Genomic DNA, 20,760 nt, shown 5'->3' on the forward strand with positions numbered 1-20,760 from the left:
GAATATAGCGAGGAAGTAAAACGATAGTGAAACGATTCTTTGCTAGAGTTTCAAGGACATCGATCCGAAGGTGTTTCTCGATTTGTCCTCGAAACGTGCATCGTCTTTCTAGGTATGCCGGAATAATTTACGTAGAAGCGGGTCATGATTGTGATGCCATATCGTCGACGGAACATTTCGAGCTCCACGACAAAGTTCTCACGAGGCTCGCCATATACAGCAGCGTCAAGCCTTTCGAGTAGCGTGGTGGTACAAGAGGACTTTACGCGAAGACGCTACTGGAGGGATGGTCCCAAAGTTATCGAAGGGGATGCATTCACGTCTCGTAGAGTCATAGAATGTAATGAATTACTGTTTGCCGAACAATACCGGTAGAAGCTACCGGAGCAAGTAAGATAAACTAATTTACCGTTCGTGTAGACGTCGCTATACTGGTGAAGGATACCGAGACAGAAAGGATAAAGGAACAAAAAGTATCGTAAAAAGAAAGAGGAGGGAAGTGGGGAAGCCCATCTATACATCAGTAGTCACATTTACCTAGATATATATGTATGTATGTACGTATCAGATACACATACATACATATGTACATAAATACATATTATATATATATATAATATATATATATATATATATATATATATAATATATAGTTTATTAAAGTTTGGTTACCTCCTTTGCCCGGACCACCCGTCCTTTATCTATTTTCTACATTAGAGAAGACTCGAGTTATGTGACTGTCGAAAGTCGAAACTACTTTTGCGAAAGAGTTCGAGCTCGCCATGCGAGAGCGTCAGTTTCTTTTCTTGGAAGTGTGCCCGATAGCTTTTTTGGGCTTCGCGAATCTGCGCGTAAACCGATGGAATCGTTACTCCAAGAGGTCTCGAACGAAGTGATAAACTGCAGAACGTTCCATTCTGACGTAGAGACTGTAATGAGAAAATTTTCTGCTAAATTTTCTATTCCTGCCAGAGCGACAAGATTCAGATCGATATACTCTATGAAATAATACGGTTTATAGAGACGAGCATCGCCGTCTCGATAAGAAGACACATTACAGGACAGAGATATATACGCTTCCATATCCTCAGGATCTCTCATAAATCGACTTGCAGCGTTATGACGAGTTCCCGAAAGCGGAGCTTTGTTCATAGCGTGCGTTAGACATCGTTGAAGTACACAACGTGAAAGCTGGGAAAGAGGGTGCAAACGAGAAAATAAAGGAATGAAGACAAGAGAAAGAGAAAGAGAGAAAAAGGTACAGAAAAAAGAAGAGTGAAACGAGAGTTCGTAATAAACCTCTCGCGCTAGTTCTCGAAGCGAAGAAGAGTATAATCGAGCAAACTACCTTATTTTTCCCTTTCGTCTATCTTGAACCTTTTCCGCGTTCAAAGGGCTTTCTGTTACGTGTATGTTGGTACGCGTATTCAACTTTCTTCGGCTATTTGCTAACGATTGGATGGTGTCAAAAAACAACTTAATATAAGCGTGTGTCTTAAAGTAATTTAATGCTAAATTTAATTTTTCACAATTGAAGATACATTCTTATCTTGTTATTTCGCAAAATCATGATTGAAACAAAATATAATATTTAAGAACAGGTTTACTTATAAATCAATATTAATACGATAACCTTGGTCAATTGGAAGTTGTGTTTTCGTTCACACTGTAACCTTGACCATTTATTGCGATGTCGAGCGCTATTAAACGGTCGTATCGCCCCCGGAACACAGAGTCTAACACGAATAGTCCGGTACCGAAGATAAAATCAATATTACGTCGGTCATGAAATACGAGCGTCATGTGATATAGTGAACCCCTTACATGATCTCTATGGTCATATCACCATATCACTACAACGTATTCCTCTAGATGTGCACAATGTTATTGGCCCTTCAATGTAGCTGCAATATTATCCACGAAATCCTATCGCTTTCAAACTTCTCCTTTGTGCCAAATATCGACCTTTAGCTACAATCTTGATAAGAGCCAGGCGTGAAAATCAAAGTATAATACGCCATACGTAATGTAAAATGCATTAAGATGTTGCGTTATCAGGGTGTCACGGTAGAAATATTGCACCAACATTAATAATGAATGCAGTAAGTTTAAGTGAACGAGCCCTGGCCGGTATATGCTAGCTCGTTGAGAGATAATAACACGGATTCAGTAGCGAGGAATATGATGGGAGGACCATTAAACAAAAGCAAGCTAGTGCGGAACGTTGTGCAAACAAAACGTGAGTAAGAAACTAAGAGAGAAACAGTCTTCCTGACATAAATAACCAGAAACAACAGAGACTGTAATTAAGAGGAATATTTCGCGAGAAACAAACGGAAACTTGTTAGTGACGCTAAAATTATCAATATACACGCGTGCTAATAGTAACAACATACAAATTTCCTAATACCTTGTTGAAGTTTGCAACGTTCTTGGAATACAAATTTAAAATTCGTTAATATTATGAAGAAATAGCTATTCATACATATAAAACATTAAAATAATACCAAAAATATAAACTTGAGATAAATGAACAAGAAAAAATGCTAGACTATGTATTTATATCTTTTTTATTATTTTTTTATCTTTGATATTTTATATGAATACACATATATATATATATATATATATATAGATTTTTTTAAATTTTTTTATATAAGCATTATGTAACTTTATATATTAAAGTATAAATATAAATATTTTTTTCATAAAACGCATAGAAAATGATCACTCATTGTCAGTCGTAAGAGTATTTTTTTAAAGTAAACATTTTGAGTTAAAGAAAGCTCTATTAATCCTGATACGTGACATGACAAATTATTTCTTTTTTTATTGTGGAAAACCTTAACAGTGTCACAGAATTTACATTTTGATATATGTAAACGTAGGAATTTTTAATTATTATATACGCGAAAATTTTAGGCTAGATAAAGTTTTATGACAAATTGTTTTTCATTATGAGAAAAAGTAATATTAAAAAGTGTCTTCTAATAATTTCATTCTGACATAAAATGGGCGGATGAGTACCAAGAATTTATAATCATGTACATGCCTACATAAACAAGAATTTTTAATATTTTTATATGCTTGATGTACAAACTTTTTTTAAAATTATTTAATTATTTAATCGTTATAATAAAAATGTTAATATTTAACCGTTTCTTTAACATTTCTTTTTTTGATCTACGTTTATTCTAATTATCAAATCTTTAATATAATATAGATAAATATTAATATATATACGCAATCTGTATTTACGTAATTTTGTTATTTAATGACGTTGACGTTGTGTGTGTGTGTGTGTGTGTTGTGTGTGTGTGTATGTGTGCACATATATATATATATATATTTGTATAATGGTAGTAAAGTAGTTTTAAAAATAATATATATATATATATATATATATATATATATATATATTATTTTTAAAACTACTTTACTACCATTATACAAATATTTTTTTCACCAATACAGGATTGGTTAAAAAATTATATTTTTATGTAAGAAATAATTACATATATAAGTCTTAAGTTTTGAAAATATATAATTTAAGTTTTGAATATAATGTTGAGTATTAAATGTAAATAAACTTATTGTATTACTAATATAATATCCAAATTATTTTTAATATGGTATAAATATATTTTCTATTTTTCTTTTATACATGATTTTCATATATCTGTTTATAAGTTTCTTATGTATATATTTTTGTGTGTATACATAATAAATCGAAGATTAATTATACAAATTTCAGGATTAATTATTTATATCTTTTTTATTTATTTCAGGATGATGAATTTATGAGATTATATATATTTATAATATTCTGTTGTTACTCTTAATTTTAAAACGTCACAAAAATTCATTATTACAAGATTGTATAAAATAAAAAAATAATTTTACTCACCGATATGATGCGCAGCAACAGAGTTGTAATGTACAACACTGATCTCTAAAATACAAATATATCCAAATTATGAAGCAATGCAAAAACAATTATTGTTTCAAAAAATAATTATTGCGCGCAATTTTGTATTTCTCTAAACAGATATTTCATAAAAAATTTGTTTTAAGTATAAGTTTTTTTATAAAATCTGATGAATAAGTTTTCAGATAAACTTTTATATAATATTTTAAATAATTTTAATTTTTAAATAATGTTAAAATATATTTTATATATATTTATATAATATATATACATATATACATATAAAAATTATAAATATTTTAAACATTTCAAAATAAATTTAGAATAATTAATGTATATATATATTCTATTACACGATAGTGTAAAATGGATTGTTACCGCAAAGATAAACGAGCAATTAATCTCAAAAGTAAATTAAATTATAAATTGTGCCACCTCACTATTGCTCCGCCGTCGCTCGATGTCTTCTCAAACGTCCTCTTCCTCCTCTCTTTGTCAATTCTTTAATCCTCCATGCTACTCACACGACTTACATAGGCAGTCACACTGACACTCGGGCGCGAAAACGTGATTAATTACGATCGGACACATTAATCACACGGAAAGATCACGATCGATACTTTTCACTACTTGTCGCGATCGTATTTCGCGAAGTATGTAACATGAAACGGCACATACAACCTGCTCTCTCGAATTCCGTCGTGCGAATGATAACATGACGACCGAATGTAAACAAGCGTCATAGGTCGAAGAATTCGGAGTTTATTTATACCATGATTGTTCCGCTTCGTGTCCTTGTTGTTATTCACGTGATAAGACTCGAGTGAGTAAGCAGTAGCGTGGGTTTCACGAACTCTATTTCGCGTCTCATTATTTTCCAAAATAATAAATGATCGCGACAAGAACTAAGAGATACTAAATAGATCCTTCTTTACGATTACAATCGTGTTTAATTACGCATTTTCTGCGATTAATGTCAAAAGTGTAAAGTGCCGCGATCGTCGTTAATTTTATCGATTAGTATGCACGACTCATAATTAACTGCGTCTTCGTGGCTGTTCGTGTAAGTGTCAGTGTAAATTGTATGAGTACCATGAATGGAGTAAAGAGTCAACAGAGAGAAGAGGAGAAGGCCCGAGGAAGCAATGGGCGACGGCAGAGCAACCATGAGGTGAGCACAATTTATAATTTAATTTACTTTTGTTACTTTTGAGATTAATTGCTCTTTTATCTCCGCAGTAGTAATCCACTTTACACCATCGCGTAATAGAATTACACATAAAATATTTTATATATTATTTTGAAATATTTAAAATGTTGATAATAATAAATATTTCCATATAAATGCATATAAAATATTTTAGTACTGTTTAAAATTTTTAATTATACAAATTATTTATATGAAAGTTAAAGCTTTATAAAAAAAATGTATTTAAAACAAAAAAAATTTCTTTTTAGAATTCATATTCATTTTTTATCAAATATTGGTTTAGAGGAGATTTAATTTAATTATCCATAATAATTATTTTTGAAATAATAATTGTTTTGGACGCTGTGTATGTGTGTGTGTGCTTTATAATTTGGATATATTTGTATTTTTTACAGATTAGCGTTCTATGCTACAACTGTCGCTGTGCATCATATCGGTAAGTAAAATTTTTTAAATTTTATATAATTTTAAAATAATAGAGTTGCAAAAATTTAAATTAAAGAATATTATATAATCAAGTAGAAATATTATAAATAAATGTAATAATTTATAAATCCATTGCCTCGAAATGAACGGAGTAGGACAGATCATTATAAATATTTAACTGTAAAATATGTGTTAATGTTCGTTGAGTTATATGCATTTTATTACATGTATAAGGTACGCGTTTATATGCAGCTCATATATAAAATATTATACAAAATTTTCTAAAAATACAATTAAAAACATAATGAAAATATAATGTATTAAAATAATGATAAAAATATGATAATGTTATTTCAATGTAGTTTTAATATCCAGAACATTGTAATTAATCAAACTCTCAAGCTTATTATTTAGACAAATATTAAAAAATAGTAAAGAAAAAGAAAAAACTATAATTACATATAATTAAAATACTAATATTTTAATATATAGAACTTTTATCTTTTTTATAATTTTTTAATAGTTTTTATATCTTATGGATGAGAAAGATCAGAAGAAGGTTATTTTAAATATTGTGTATATTTATATGTGTGTGTATAATAAATTTAAAAAGTTAGGAGGTAACTATGTTAAAAATAATTTTATAACTTGAGTTTAAAGTGAAAATTTTTAATTTATTTTAATTTATTTAATAACTTTTATTATTTTAATGAAAATGTTAAACATTTAATCGTTTCTTTAATGTATTTTCTCTGAGATTTAATGAGTGTAGTTTAAAGAAAAATATATTTAAAAATGATTAAATATTAACATTTTCAATGTAATAATCAATTAAATAAAATTTTTTTCTAAAAAAATATAAAATTTATACATATATATCAGCCTTGTAAAATAACAAATTCTTATATGTGCGTATGTATAGGTATAAATTTTTAACACACACTTCATTTTGTGCTAAAAATGCAAATACTTGAACATTCTTTAAGAGGTTTCATAATAAGAAAAAATAACTTGCCAATTGTCCAGGCAAAAGATTCCATTTAGTCCGTAATTCTCGCTCATGCATGTGCATACAGGAAAAATTAAAAATTCTGCAGATTTACTGAGCATTAGCAAATTTTCAATTTCCGCTTCAAGAACGTTTTAAATTGTAACAATATTTTCATAATAGCTCTCGTAATTAGTAACAATAATATTAGTCATACGAGAAACTAAATTCTAAATTACATTGCACATTTACATGACGATATTGATATACATACAATGCATTGGGAGAACATGATATCCGATGACAAGTTATCCAATATAATTGTATTTATCGCATATTGACATTGTATCGCATGACAATTCATGTAAACTGTTTACAACATTTGAATTTACAGAAAACGTTATATATATATATATATATATTTATGTATGTGTTGTGTGTGCGTATATTAGTACGCATGCAAATATTCCGCGTGTGTCCGCGTCGCGCGAGCTGCATCAAACTCAGTTTACAAACTAGCGCGTGACGCCCTTCTGCATGAATTTTCGGACGTGTATTACTTCGGTATCAATCTGTTCTTACGCTGCCGCAAGTGGAACGTTGAGTTTTATGTTTTACGTGGACGGAATGTTGCGCGCGACGGTGTGGCGCGCGTTCAACAACGGCGTCCTGAATAAAGAGAAAATTTGTAAAAGAATACGCATTGCGAACAGTATTGCGCGAGCGAGCTCGAGGATTGAATGAGAAGCCCGCCAAGGGAAACGACGTCAAACAACGAAAACATAAAGAAGGAGGAAAGCAATCCGCATGACTGAAGCCGTAACCATGGCGATACCATCCCGCGATGCCTGCAAGGAAATATTGAATCCTTCTCTATTACCCCCTTGCAAAATAGTTTGCGGCGAATGCTTCTAGATGCGCCCTGTCGCGGCTTGTTGCTTCACATACACATCACATGTCGTAGAATATCCGCGCCCGTTTTTCCGGGAAGATCTTGCGAATTTGATCTTACTCCGAATGCACCGGTAAGTTGTACAAATCCTGCAGGGCAATATGTGGAAATGGCATAATGGCTCAGATTTCACCATCTATGTGCGCGATTCAGATTTTAAATCCTTCAAAAGTTTAAATTACTTTTTTCAATTGATTATTTATCTAATGCATATATATATATATATATATATATATATATATATATATATTTTTTTTTTTTTTAATTTTAATTTTTGTATTAAATTTTTTTTAATAGAGTAGGAATATTTTATTCCTTGAATTGTAATCACATCTCGATATAATATTAATCTAGACAGAAGTAAGGCCCTTTTTGTCGATGGAAATAACTAACAGCAATAGAAAACAGATTTTGAGATGAATATATTTCGATACACAATGGCAGATTAATCGAATGTCCAAAACAACGTGTTAAACTCGACTGTTAAATTGCGTTTTACTGAAAACAAAATTGCGTCCGTTTTTCCTACAAATTGCCGATTATAACGATCAAGTATTATTTTTCACGAATGATGGGCTTGGATGTTAAGATCCGCCTCGAAAGCTGCAATAATAAAGTACAGTGTGAGAATTTCAACGCTGATGGTAAAAGCATCGTTGAAAGTCTGTACGCTGAAATGACCGAGCGTTCGCTCTTCCTCTTGTGGACAGTCATAATATTATCTGACACAGCACTGCCTCATTTCCATTTGCATGTTTCATTATCCAGCTCGATGACCCGCAGGCGCAAAACCATCCAGTCAGAAAAGTAAAAAGAATCCGCTTTCCCGAGTAATCAAGAGTATCAGAACGCGAGTACCGACAGGAATGTTTTCCTCGTTAACGAGTTTGTTAGACCAATCAACGTGCTTACGTTTATTCGATTCCAACTTTTCAGGCGTATATATATATATATATATATATATATATATATACAATTTTTGACGAAGTCAAAGGAGGCACGTAGCGAAATTTCCAATCCCGAACTCGAAACTTGTACACGTCGCGTGAATTGCACGTCGAAATACAAATTTCCACACTCGTTAGAGTCGTATGAAAAGTATGACAGGACGTGAAATTTTGGCAACATTTCAGGGCGGCTTGTCTAAAACGATGCATATGAGAACAATGTGTATCGTGGCTTTGACATGGCGCATAGCCACGGGCGGATACGTAACGTTATGTAATATGCAACAGTTATGTAACGAAACAATTAACAATCATTTTCCCATTCGTGGATTGCGTTCTACATTCCGTAGCGATTATGCCTATGAACGAATCATAGCCTTTGTAGCCTTATACTTTACGATATATATTTTTTGTTAACGATTAAAATGTGTATTTTGTAAAATGTTTTTTGCATTTACGCACACAACATTCATCTTTTTTGAAAAACACTCGTTTGTTTATATTACAAAAACGTTATCGGAATTGTTTCGATCGATGCATTCTGTCAACGGTGTATGTACATACATACATCAATCTAAATTGATAGATTCTATATTTAAAGATCTCAGAGGCATAAAAAGCGACGCGAAAAAGCACGAAGCAAGGACGAAGAAACGGAAACGGATAGAGAGGATTGCGCAACTCTCAATCAGAGGCAGTAGCATCTTTTAAATCTTTAGCGGAGGTTTGCCCTCCGCTACAGGAAGTAGTTATTGGCTAATCTGTTTCTGACAATGCAACGAGAGCAACAGAAAAAGGGACAGGAGGTGGGAGACAGTGAACGCGCAAACCCCGCCGTTGAGTACGTCGGAACGACCGTGGGCGGTCGGTTGGATAGCATTATAACCCTCAGGCTATATCCTAAAAGTTATCTGAAAATTTCATTTACGACGAGAGAGTTAATAAATGTAAATATTAGCCGTAGAAGCAGTTTGACGGGAACTACCACTACCGGTGCTGCCGGCTCTAAAACCAACCGAGAGTGGCGCACCGGAGCTGTTCTGCAGCTCCGCGCGGAGAGGTTACACTTTGAGTTCATTAAAGTGCATATCGATCCGCGAACGGCGGCTTGATAAAAAGTGAAAAATCTAATCCCTGCCATTTCAGAACTCTATCATCCTTCGGGATGGAGTATCCGGCATGACGACGGTTAGTCAACGACAGTGAACACTTGGGAACGGAAACATTCCGTAATGACGGGACAAGACGTCGTAACTGACAGAAAAAGAACGAGATAAATTTATTTTATTTTCTGATTTAATCTAAATATTTCCCGAATCGAATTTGGGAATGCATTTTTCGTGAATACTTCTTTCATATTGATAATCTAAGTGTTTTCCACTATGTTGAAATAACAAAGAAAGAACGCAGTTGAGTATAAATTAAATGTAAATACGACGGAAAATGGAGAGCAAATACCGTGCCGCTGTTCCGAAACAACAATGCGGCTTACAGGATGGGACCTAGGTTGAAAAGGAGAGCAGACGGTGGCGTAAGAGGCCGGAGGGAGTGCGCCGCGCCCCGCCCCGCCGGGGGGATTGAGTACCTGTCGAGAAATACCCAATAGATAAAATCGATAACGGTAGCTTTCAGCAGGCGTTCTATGAGAGTCCAGAAATTTTAGTCGACCTAGAGCGTACTTTCGTTACTCGGTAAAGTATCGAAGAATTTCCATATTAAATATCGGATGCTGAACAAACATTAATTGAAAGATATCGCCCCGATCGCTCCCAATGGAGATTCGACAAACGTAAACTCCCATCTTGCGAAATACGTAAAACGGTCGACGCAAATATATGCGATGCATGTTTTTAAATATATAATGTTTATGCTTTACGTAAAAAGGCTGTCTAAATATTATACGACGTCTCGCGTTCGCTGCCAACTCCCAGCTTTACAGCAGACCTATTTACGAATTTTTCACGAGTTTATTATTCTTTCTACTTCCTCGCGACAGAATGGATAAATGCGAGCCGTAACACAACACAGTGACGAATATTTTGCAATGGAATTTTGTACTGGATATTTTACTGTTGAAATGAAAAATTAAGAAACTCACAATACGCATCAATATATTCATGCAAACGGTGTACGGTGTAGTTTTGCAGGTTTCCATTTTACATGTGAAACGGCTTCCCTTTAATGAGAAAACATCTTTCTCCAAAAGAGCGCGGCTTCCATTTTCCGCAGATCAATCGTATATACTCCGATTGCTTCGACAACTTATACGACTATATTTCCCATCGCCGCATCTCGTTTCGCGAACAGTCTTTTTCGCTTCATCTGTTTCACATATACCCTCCATCCGTACACCAATTTCGAGACTCATCGCCAATAGTGCGCCGGAATTGCCTTTCTTAAACTCTAAGCGATTAGACCGACGCGTCAATCCGTGAAATCACCCTCGGTGGTAAATCGCACCCTTCGTAAGATCTCGAGGGCTGTTTAAGAGCTTAGGTAAGGTTGAATTCTGGCATTTTGAATTGGCCTTAAGGAGAATAGCGGATGATCTTGCCTAGAGAGAGAGAGAGAAAGAGAGAGTATTCCGCAATGAGAATGACCCGTCATTCGCAGCTTACGAAAAACTCAATCTATTTGAGGTGCGATCAAACAAGCGGATGTTGAAATCTGGTGCTGATTGACACTCGTCTCTTGGCATTTATATCTATCCATATAAGTCCGTAATGTCGGAAATGCGATCGGTGACATTGTGTATGATCTACGCCCGTGGATACGAACTGAAATTTCACGTGATTACGGCTTTCAAGCGCGACATATCGAGATAGTTGACGCGATAACATGCGAATACGAATCAGAGGCGTTCGTAAATGATGGATCATTCTTTCCGAAATCTCGTTCTCTCTCACCAGTTGCTGGTTACATGCACGTCCATCCATCATGTTATCTTCTGTAATGGATATGCATCTTCGCGTGGATAATGAATAACATGTCGAGCGTATGAGTTTTCTCATCGTGGATGACAAAACAATATTTTGTCATCGGTCAAAGATTATTAATTACAAAGAGATTATTTAATATTAGTTTTAGTTTGATTAATTTTAAAATACATTAGCGCGCGCATACACACGGGACAAACAAAATAAAAAACTGTTATTCCGAATGTTTCATATATCGAAATGGCGTTTGTTAAAGTACCACATCTTTTTTCGGTAGTTGCATGGCAGGATGGTGCAAGGGTTAATGGCGGCTATCCAGCCGCAAACCTGCGCGATAAACCCTTGCTCGCAATTCTCGCTCAAAGTCGTTACGTCGGCCATACATCATGGGGAACGAGTTTACTTCATGCCGTAATGTCTACGCTGAAATGATTTTATGGCACGATTTATTTTCGGCTAAAATGCACGTACTCGAAAAATTCTCACTCTATGCAGCGGAGTTAGTCTCTTTTTCCCATGCAAACGGAGTCGGGCTTAACATTTTATATTTACGAATAAATTTAGAAGCTTAAAATAAAAAAGAAAATTGAATATACCATGGCATATATGATGTTCGCGCGTCAGCATATGTGAAATAAGATGACATGTTTTAACGCGATCTCAAAAAAATTTAGGGAAACGTACGAATCACATTTCTTTTTATTTTTTTTTTGTCATAAAATGTTCAATAATTTAATAAACGTTTAATATCAGTGTACATTGACAATAAACATTGATCGTCTAAGAACCTTCTTGGAAAACATTGCAATGTAGAACGCAGAGATGAGTTTAATGTGAAATTTCGTACATGAAGCTTTCCGTTTAGTCGTATACTTTTAGGTCGTAAAGTTTCATGACGGCCTGCCCAGACTCTTTGCCGGAGGGACGTAAGAAAGTGTCGCGAGCACTTGGAACGATAGCGTACGAGGCTCTTCGTCGTCGATTCACTCGAAGGTCGAGATTTTAAGGGTCGAAACGACTCGGGATCGCTCGTTCGAGGATCCTTATCTTCGATACGGTGAAACGATTCCAGGCGACTGGACACGCGATCAAGGATCTTGAAGGGGGAGAGGGGGAGGAGGGGAGAGGTATCGTAAGAATTCGCGTAGACACTGGGGAGTCGGTGAAATTGTATGCCAATGTGTCCCGACGTTACGATAATGACGGCAAACACTCTCGCTCACGGACCATTAGTCAAAAATGTTCGGCTTCGTTGTCACGCTGCTGTTGTCGCGCAAGTAGTGAAAAGTAGCGCGAGGCCGCCGGGGTATCCGGACAATGGCGTAGTAACCGTTCCATTCCGGCCGGCTGCAATCACTAAGAATTTGCCTCTGTTCTTTGAAACATCCTTCGAATACGGCAATGATCAGTATTTGCACTTTTTTAATCTGACTATGTCTGCACGTCGATTCATTTATACAATTTTGTTATTAAAGCGCAAGCTCAATGAATATTTATTTTTTAATGTTATTGTTCTTTACGGTCGATATACACACATGATGTATTTTATGCATGCTATTTAAATTAATGTATAAGCTGTACAAGTAGTTTTATTTTATTTATTTATTTTGTATAAACACATATATTTATAATACTTGAAAGAAAACAAAAGTTTAATGCTTTTTTGTTATTTTTCTATGAAAACACGTATTTTGCGTATTTTTACGCGACAACAACGCTCGATAATGGACAATTACGAGAGAACTCGGAATAATAGATGCAGGATCAACTGCTGGCGAACCTTATGAACTTTCAAAGCGGTACATGGCACGGGGAACGAATGTTTGCAGCCTCCTATACATATGTAGCCGTCCGCAAAAGTTTCCTCGTTTGCCCGGCACTTTGCCGGTGCACACGTACTAATCCGTTACTCGTAATTAGAGTCGGATTGCCAATGGTTTAATCCCTCAATGTCAGTGCCCGTTTTGGTGGGAGAAAGAGAGCGGGAAAGCAGATAGAAAGAGAGAGAGAGAGAGAGAGAGGGGAGAGAAAGGAAGGAAGATAGCGAACGGAAACGAGAATAGAAGGAAGAGAGATGACAGGACAGTGAGACGTGAAGGAGGTTACCGAGAGAGGTAGACCAAAAGGTATACGCGCGGTATGAAGGGAAACTGCCATTGCAACCTCCTTCGTTCCCCGGCCGACACTTTGAGTAATAAGATTAGGAGGCGTCTCTACTCAGTCCGAGCAGGCGAGATAACGTCATTGCGAACCAAATGGACCGAGATATAGATAAGGGATAATTAGGGGAAAAGAGACAGACGGCACGGGAGTTGGATGAAGAGAAAATGAGAAGGAGGGTGAAAGGAAGGGAGGGGAGAGAGAAAGGCAGAGAGAGAGAGAGAGAGAGAGAGAGAGAGAGAGAGAGAGAGAGAGAGAGAGACAGGCAATGGCCAGATCGAAGTAGTACAAGGATGACGTTGGACATTTATTACTACAGATTCTACAATGAGAGCTTTCTTCGTCCTGCCCATTGCGAGAGTTTGATGAACACTTCGCGCAATTATAGTAGATCTATCATCGTATCATATACATATACATGTATCCACAATTTTATGTTATTCGGACAAAATTAATTATGCAATATGAATATCGTTTTCGAATCGACTAATTTTTGAAATTAGATACATTCTATCTCTCTCTCTCTCTCTCTCTCTCTCTCTCTCTCTCTCATTTTACTTTTTGAATTCACATTGCAAGTGTTTACAACTATCTAGTCTCTCTGTCGAAAATTTGGCAAGGCACATTTTAAATACTTAGTCAAAATGTGACTTACAACAGACGAGTACTAATAACATTATCTGTATTTATTATCTTGTAAAAATTAACATAAACTAATAATATAATCAGGTACACGCAACTTTATAAAGCAATTTGGCAAACTTTTGATTTAGTTCAGAGCTTTTAGGACACAACGCTACGGCGGTATAATAAAATCGACGTAGAGTCAACGGTATAGCTTGAGCGTCGCATCGGCCTCATCAACGGGCGTCGGCACGCATAGAATATCGCGTCATTAAATCGCATTTGCATATCACTGATCCGGTGAATAGAGGCCCTACCATGGCTCACTGGAGCCAATTAAAATTGACAGCGCTGGCAGTTAAAACTTTCTTCTTTTTTTTTCCACATAGCGCACGCGTGTTACAGCAATCAGGCTTAAATCGGTATGAAAAGCGTGTGGCAAGCCACTCTTCGATACATCGGAGTTTAAGTAGATTGCGCAAAAAAAGCATTTTCACCACAGCTAAAGCCCACGAACGATCCACCGTAAACACGGCCGCGTCGGTAGAAACGACGGAATATAAAGAAAGAGCAAATAATCACGCGTGATGCTGCATATCAACGTGACCGCTCCGACGCGTTTCATCCCGTAACTTTCTTTCGCTTATGTGAAGTCACGCATGACTGACCACGTGCACCGTCCGTTCGTTTCATCCGCCTTTTTCCCCTCGATTAACCGGCGGGCGGTTCTCTGTGTGAACAGAATGACGACGAATGGATCGCGGACGTGCATTAACGTCAATTAATTTCTCTGCAACGCGAGAAAGCGCGATGAAAGCGTGTCGACTTTCTGGAACGAACGGCTTGCGATCAGTTTTAATACTCCTCATTTAAAACTCTCCGCGCTTTTATATCTTTCTACGTCTGCGTTCGTGCGTTTCCCGTTGCCTCTTCCTCGGTATAGTTTGTTCCGTTTTTCCTCCCCCGCGTGTTACTCATGGCTCACTACCTCCAGACAAACATAACGAGGCGCATACCGAACTTCCCTCTCTTGCGTTCTTCGCCTCTTTCCTTGCCACGTCTTTCCCTTGCTAGCTCCCTAGCTAGGGGGAAGATACATATAAAGTGCAATATCGATATCCATATCGAGATATTCCCAATATCGTCGTGAGTATATCGAGTGTAGCACGACGTGGGGGATGCCTGTTTGGACGTTGCGCGATACGCGAATTGTGCGTCGATGTGGTTCGTACGAGAGCGCGATATATATACCACCACGAATATATTTCAAGTCGTTCTGACTCGCGGGGGAAGCATAGTTTGACAAAAGCAGGAATAAAAGAACGATTCTAAGCCTTTGCTAAACGCATATTGACTGGGTATTCGCGTGTGCAAGTAGCTGTCTATTCATTCTCTCTTTTTCTTTCTTTCTTTCTTTCTCTTTCGTGCTATAACGATTTAAATCGACGAGATCATAATGGTTGAATGGCGAGGATGATAGTCGAATTAAAAAGAATTCTTTAAATGCTCTACACGTTTTTATGTAAAGCTGCCACTGAATCTTGGCAGAGCGCGCGAGTGACTTCTTCTTTTACTTTAGTTCGATCCATTGAATCGATTAAAGGGTAGTGGCTGTAGAAGAAGCGACGGTATCCTTTTGCAGTAACGGATCATTAGCATCTCCTCATTTAATTTAGATTAGCGGGCCGGAGGAGGGTTATAAAAGCCGACGACGATGGGATCCGACTAAACTTCCGACGGACCTGCTCATCCATGGGCCCGCGGAAAAGAAAACTTGGTACGCCCGGCACTTTGTTTCGCCGGTGCACATAATATCATGTAGATGCGCCGTGTCGTTTCGCCGCGAAATGGAAATTCGCCCATTTCACGGCGAAAAGTGTTTCGATAGAAATTCACTGGCGTGTGTCGCGTTGGCGGGCGTAACCAGAACCGCGCCAGGACGTCGCGACGCTGTATTAGAATCGCTTCCATGTGTAGCGATAGCGTGTGCCACACGAATCGAATAGAACGGTATGAGATAAGCGAACGTGTCCCTCGGAACTGTGACATCCCCCTCTCTCCCTTTGAAAGTATCTCCCGGTAGTTTGAAGGGTAGTTCGATTTAAAATCTAGCAGAGGGAAAGAGAGAGACGAATCCTTTGCGAAAAGTTGCTTGTCCGGAAAAATCGAGAACCATGTTTGATAACAGTTAATCTCGCGTGTATCTCTCTACTGCGCGACACGTGTATATATATATATATATATATATATATATATATATATATACATACGCGCGCAAAAATCTCGCCGTTGATACACACGGGAGTCAATCAGGGGAGAAATTTAATTACGTCGCATTTGGCGAAAAGTAGATACGCGATGTATCGCGAATGTTGCATTACAGCCGGCCGGTTCGAGCCGGACGATCAATACGTTTGCGCTCGCCGAAAATCGTCCGTTAAAAGGGTCCGGGAAAAACGGCAGTGACGATTAATTAATACGGAATGTGTCCGGCATCGCAGTATCGAATGTGATTATCATAATGCACCTTAATTCGATGAGCGCCCGGCCCCGAAACGGGTCGCGCGTAATTGCACAAACATGGAATATCAAAGCCAGCTTGCACGGCACATGCGTGCTATGCGTCGCCGTACGCATCTCTATCTCTCTCTTACACTTGTCTGTATAAACGCGCATAAACGGATCAGCCTGACACATACGTGTATATATGTATATATGTATCGACGTGACGGATGACGTATGTGCGTGTCCGCGGCCCGCCGATTGAGGTATTTTCCGCGTATCTCCGAAAAAACGACCGACATCCAACCGCAAAACCATGCAGTGCAGTCGTGGACGCGACTGATGTGCGCGACCGTTCTCCCATCCTGTCCGATTGATCGGCATGATCTGTGCCGCATCATATTTCCGCTTCTTCCAATCTTTTTTCTTCTTTTTTTTTTTTTTTTTTTTTTTTTCGTCGAACTCCCGTAATGCCGCGTAATTGGCAAAGGTATTCGTGTAATTCTGCGAATCAATGAACGCGCCGCGCCGCCGTGCTCCATTACCCTCTTTAATTGTATGTCGCGATTTTCTTCGGACGCCTCTACCTTGGTCTTTTTCGTCCGCAATTAGGATTTATCCTACATTAACATCGAATTATTCGTACAATCGTATCGGAATCTCACGCAGTTTCAACACGAAATGAATTGTAATTTGCAATTGTGTTACACAATCTCAACCGAGCGAAATGAATATTTTACCGCGCGAAGGATCATGCAAATTACTCGTAACTGCGAGCGTTTTTTGGTACAAAGAATTTGCACAACATATGTAGGAATAACAAGCGAAGCTGAGTAGAGCATTAAACAGTGTTGTACTATCGGTAACTCTTTCTTTTATATTCAAGAGAAACGTCAATTAATTTTTTATCAAAATAAATGGAAAAAAAAATGTGTGAACATTGTAAAACTTATTCGCGAAATCTTAATCTAGTGAACAAGATACGTCAACATACAAGATGTAGACGAGAAGATAGAAGTTGATGCCAGCGCTGGTGTGTCGTAGCAAGCGGGGCGTGAGATAGAACCTGGAAATTCGAAATTCTAGCTGGGGACACTCGCAAGGAGAGAAGTTTGCGAAGGAGTTGTTTACGCGGAGTTCCCCTCGTCGGTAACCTTTCGTGGCGCAGAGGCTGGCAAAGCTTCGCCTCAGGGTGCTGTAAAATACCGGTTAAACGTTGTCGCTGCGTTAAAATTCTAAGCTCCAAATTTGCGTACTCGGTGGTTTTCGCGGAAAAACGCAACATCTCCCTATTTCATTTAGAAATATAATGTATTCAAGAATAATCCTCTTAAGAAGTGCGCCGTGATCGTCAAAGGATTGTATTCGCTTAATGTTTGTACGATGCTTTGACGATAATATTTGCCCTACTCAATATTCCGTGGCATTTCAAGAAGCATTCCGGACGCTACTTAATTTTATCATTCGCGTTTATAGTAGACGCAGAAACGGTCTTTAATTATACTCGACCCTCCGGAAAATTAAGAATTCGACGCAATAAATAACCTTTTAATCAGTGGATTCCTCACTATCCACCCTTACCGAGGGGAGAGCGGCGGCTATGCCGCCATGGCGCAAATTAGCGACGTGTTTGTAGGTGTGCGTATGCGTGTGTGTGTGTGTGCGTGTGTATGCGTGTGCGCTATCTTTTCGCTATTATCTTAACCCCTTTTCTCTCTCGAATTTATCGCCTCCAGCAATTAATTGGGGGTCGATCCGTGCACGCTATTACCAGTCCAATAGTAGTCATCAAAAATAACGCGGGCAAGTGTAAATTACGAAACAGCAAGAGCAAAAACATATAACATTATTTCGATAAAATTCGATAAAAATTGGTGTCGCGCATATTTTAATTTATCTTATCATCACATACAAAATGTATTGAATAATTTAGTTTGTATCTCACGAGCTTCTAACACATCTTGAACGTAAATGCCACGTCTTTGTAGCTTGAAGGACAAAGGAAAGGGTTGCCCCTTATACAATAAACGGAGTTCTTTGGAATTGTATTCCCCCCTCATAGTCGTTGCGCATTGTCTCACATCCTTTGCTAAAGAGGCGGGATTGTGTCAGCTCCAGCAGTCTCTACTCTTCCGCACGTCCCTTTGTCCTTCGCTCGTCCTCTTATGCCGCTTTGTACGGATCTGCCATGTGCCTCATAATTTTATCCTCGCGTGTCTTCTTCATTCTCAATTACGAGTACTTCGTTGTCTTTTGTCGATAACTGCAAACTGCGAATATAGTTAGCCACTTTTATCGTGTTTGGCGCTGCGGAAACATTTCCGCAGCAATTATATAACTACGGCACATTTAAATATTTGTAATATATGTTTGAGGCAGAATTAATTTAATTTCTTTCTAAATATTCGCGGAAATTAATTTATGATAATTTGATTATTTCATATTCAGGTTTGTTAGTGATATTAAAAATTTAATCATACGTTTTTTATTTTATGTTAATGATATCAATTGTAATATATTTATTCAACTAACGCTATCGATCTTCAACTTGATAAAATGTCTTTATCTAAACGCGTAGACATGTATAAACATATATATGGCTAACGTTAAACAAACGCATTCTAGAAAAAAAAATGGATTTTTTTTTCTCTCGTTTCGTCCCTTATATTTTTTGCTGGTTTTCGCACGAAGCCAGCGTTTTCCATTACGATTCCGATAAATTAATTTTCAGCTGCGCGCCGCACACCTTGCCACCGGTATTGGGTCGTCGTCGTCGTCGTCGTCGACGACGAAAAAGGAGACGACGTCTTATACGTGCCATTTATACTCTTTACGGACAGCTTTAGTCTGCGGGGGTTGTAAGGTGCATCCTTCTCCTCTTTCCACCCTTTACCTCAGCCCTCTCTATCCCTACTTACCTCATCCGTCCTTCCGTGATGCGAGGGGAATTTTAAATCCAGTCCTCCAGCATTGATGAATCCGCTTTACCCGGAAATTGTTCCCATACGTCTCTCCGCGGGCGAGTTTCTCCTACTCTGTGAAATCCACACGGGCAGCAATTTTGCCGTCGAGCCACGAACGACGACTACGCGTCTTGGATCAATCAAATTATTCACCAAAATTCCCCACTACGCTTCATCTCATGGGACAAGATATTCTTCGCATTTGAATAGATTGTTCGTCGTTTCCCGATCGAAATATTTTCTTTCTGAAAGAATCATTGCATAGACGAGTGAAGATGAAAAACTAGAATTTTCCGAACGATGGTAGCCAGCTGTGTTGGTTCGCTGCATTTTTCACAGAGACGCGTATAGATTTCCAGGACAGTCCAAAAAGCTTACATTTTCATACGTTATATGCATATATATGTATTGGGTCGTAAACAACATATCGTAACCGAATCCAATGCAAAATTTCTTTACTCAATTGAGGAAGGGTGCTTTGCGCGCAAGAGTTTCCCAATTCTCTTGCTACGGAATGGTGAAGAGGACTACGTCCTCGCGACGATCACCTGGTTGAGAACGCATCAAACGTGAATAATGTCAGCTGGGTCTCGTACGCTTGGTGGAAATGCAACCGGGCTCCAGCGCGGACATTCACAATGGAGGATTATGCCATTGAAGTATTATAATGACGTCGTGCGGTCGCATAATACGTAACATGCGAAGAGGAATTACGCGACGTGGAATGAATAGGGTATAATCGGCGTGCGGGGGAAGGCGAAGGTTAATGGTATTATGCAAATCGTATTACCCGAGACATTGTGAATATTTCACAAAGTAACGGAATACAACAACGAATGTGAATTTTTCCACGGAGTTTAATGGATTCAATGATACTCGTGCATGCATTGTTATACGACAAAAAAGACCACGAATAACTTTACAATATCCGCGGAGTAAATTGCATTCGGTCGGACGTGATATTAATCTCTCGCGTGCACGTCACCTTAGCGAGTGAAATATAACTTTACACGTCATTGGACAAAAATACGGCAATAATTTAACATCGCGAGATATAAAAAAGTTATATCACCTGTCACCAATGTTTTGATTTATGCACCTCGTATACCCCATCATGGTTACGT

The 20,760-nt window shown here is 37.6% G+C and overlaps 2 protein-coding genes and 1 long non-coding RNA gene across 4 annotated transcripts in view; 2 read left to right on the forward strand and 1 right to left on the reverse strand.

Annotated features, from left to right (window-relative positions):
- The window catches only part of LOC140663148 (uncharacterized), a 304,620-nt gene extending 300,166 nt beyond the window's left edge, over positions 1–4,454 (reverse strand). For both annotated transcript variants that reach the window (XR_012046232.1, XR_012046231.1), the window contains exons 1-2: positions 4,364–4,454; positions 3,908–3,952 (exon numbers count right to left, since the gene is read on the reverse strand). This is a non-coding gene — a long non-coding RNA (uncharacterized lncRNA). The remainder of the gene's footprint in view (positions 1–3,907; positions 3,953–4,363) is intronic.
- The window catches only part of LOC140663146 (CUGBP Elav-like family member 3), a 353,573-nt gene that overhangs the window by 250,867 nt on the left and 81,946 nt on the right, over positions 1–20,760 (forward strand). The gene's annotated exons all lie outside the window — the stretch shown is intronic.
- The window catches only part of LOC140663143 (CUGBP Elav-like family member 4), a 322,403-nt gene continuing 306,263 nt past the window's right edge, over positions 4,621–20,760 (forward strand). The window contains exons 1-2 of the mRNA XM_072887100.1: positions 4,621–5,099; positions 5,534–5,574. Of these exons, the coding sequence (XP_072743201.1) occupies positions 5,545–5,574 (30 nt within the window). The 5' untranslated portion in view covers positions 4,621–5,099; positions 5,534–5,544. The remainder of the gene's footprint in view (positions 5,100–5,533; positions 5,575–20,760) is intronic.

This window comes from Anoplolepis gracilipes, chromosome 2 (genome assembly GCF_047496725.1).
Source record: "Anoplolepis gracilipes chromosome 2, ASM4749672v1, whole genome shotgun sequence".
Classification (NCBI taxonomy): Eukaryota; Metazoa; Arthropoda; class Insecta; order Hymenoptera; family Formicidae; genus Anoplolepis; species Anoplolepis gracilipes.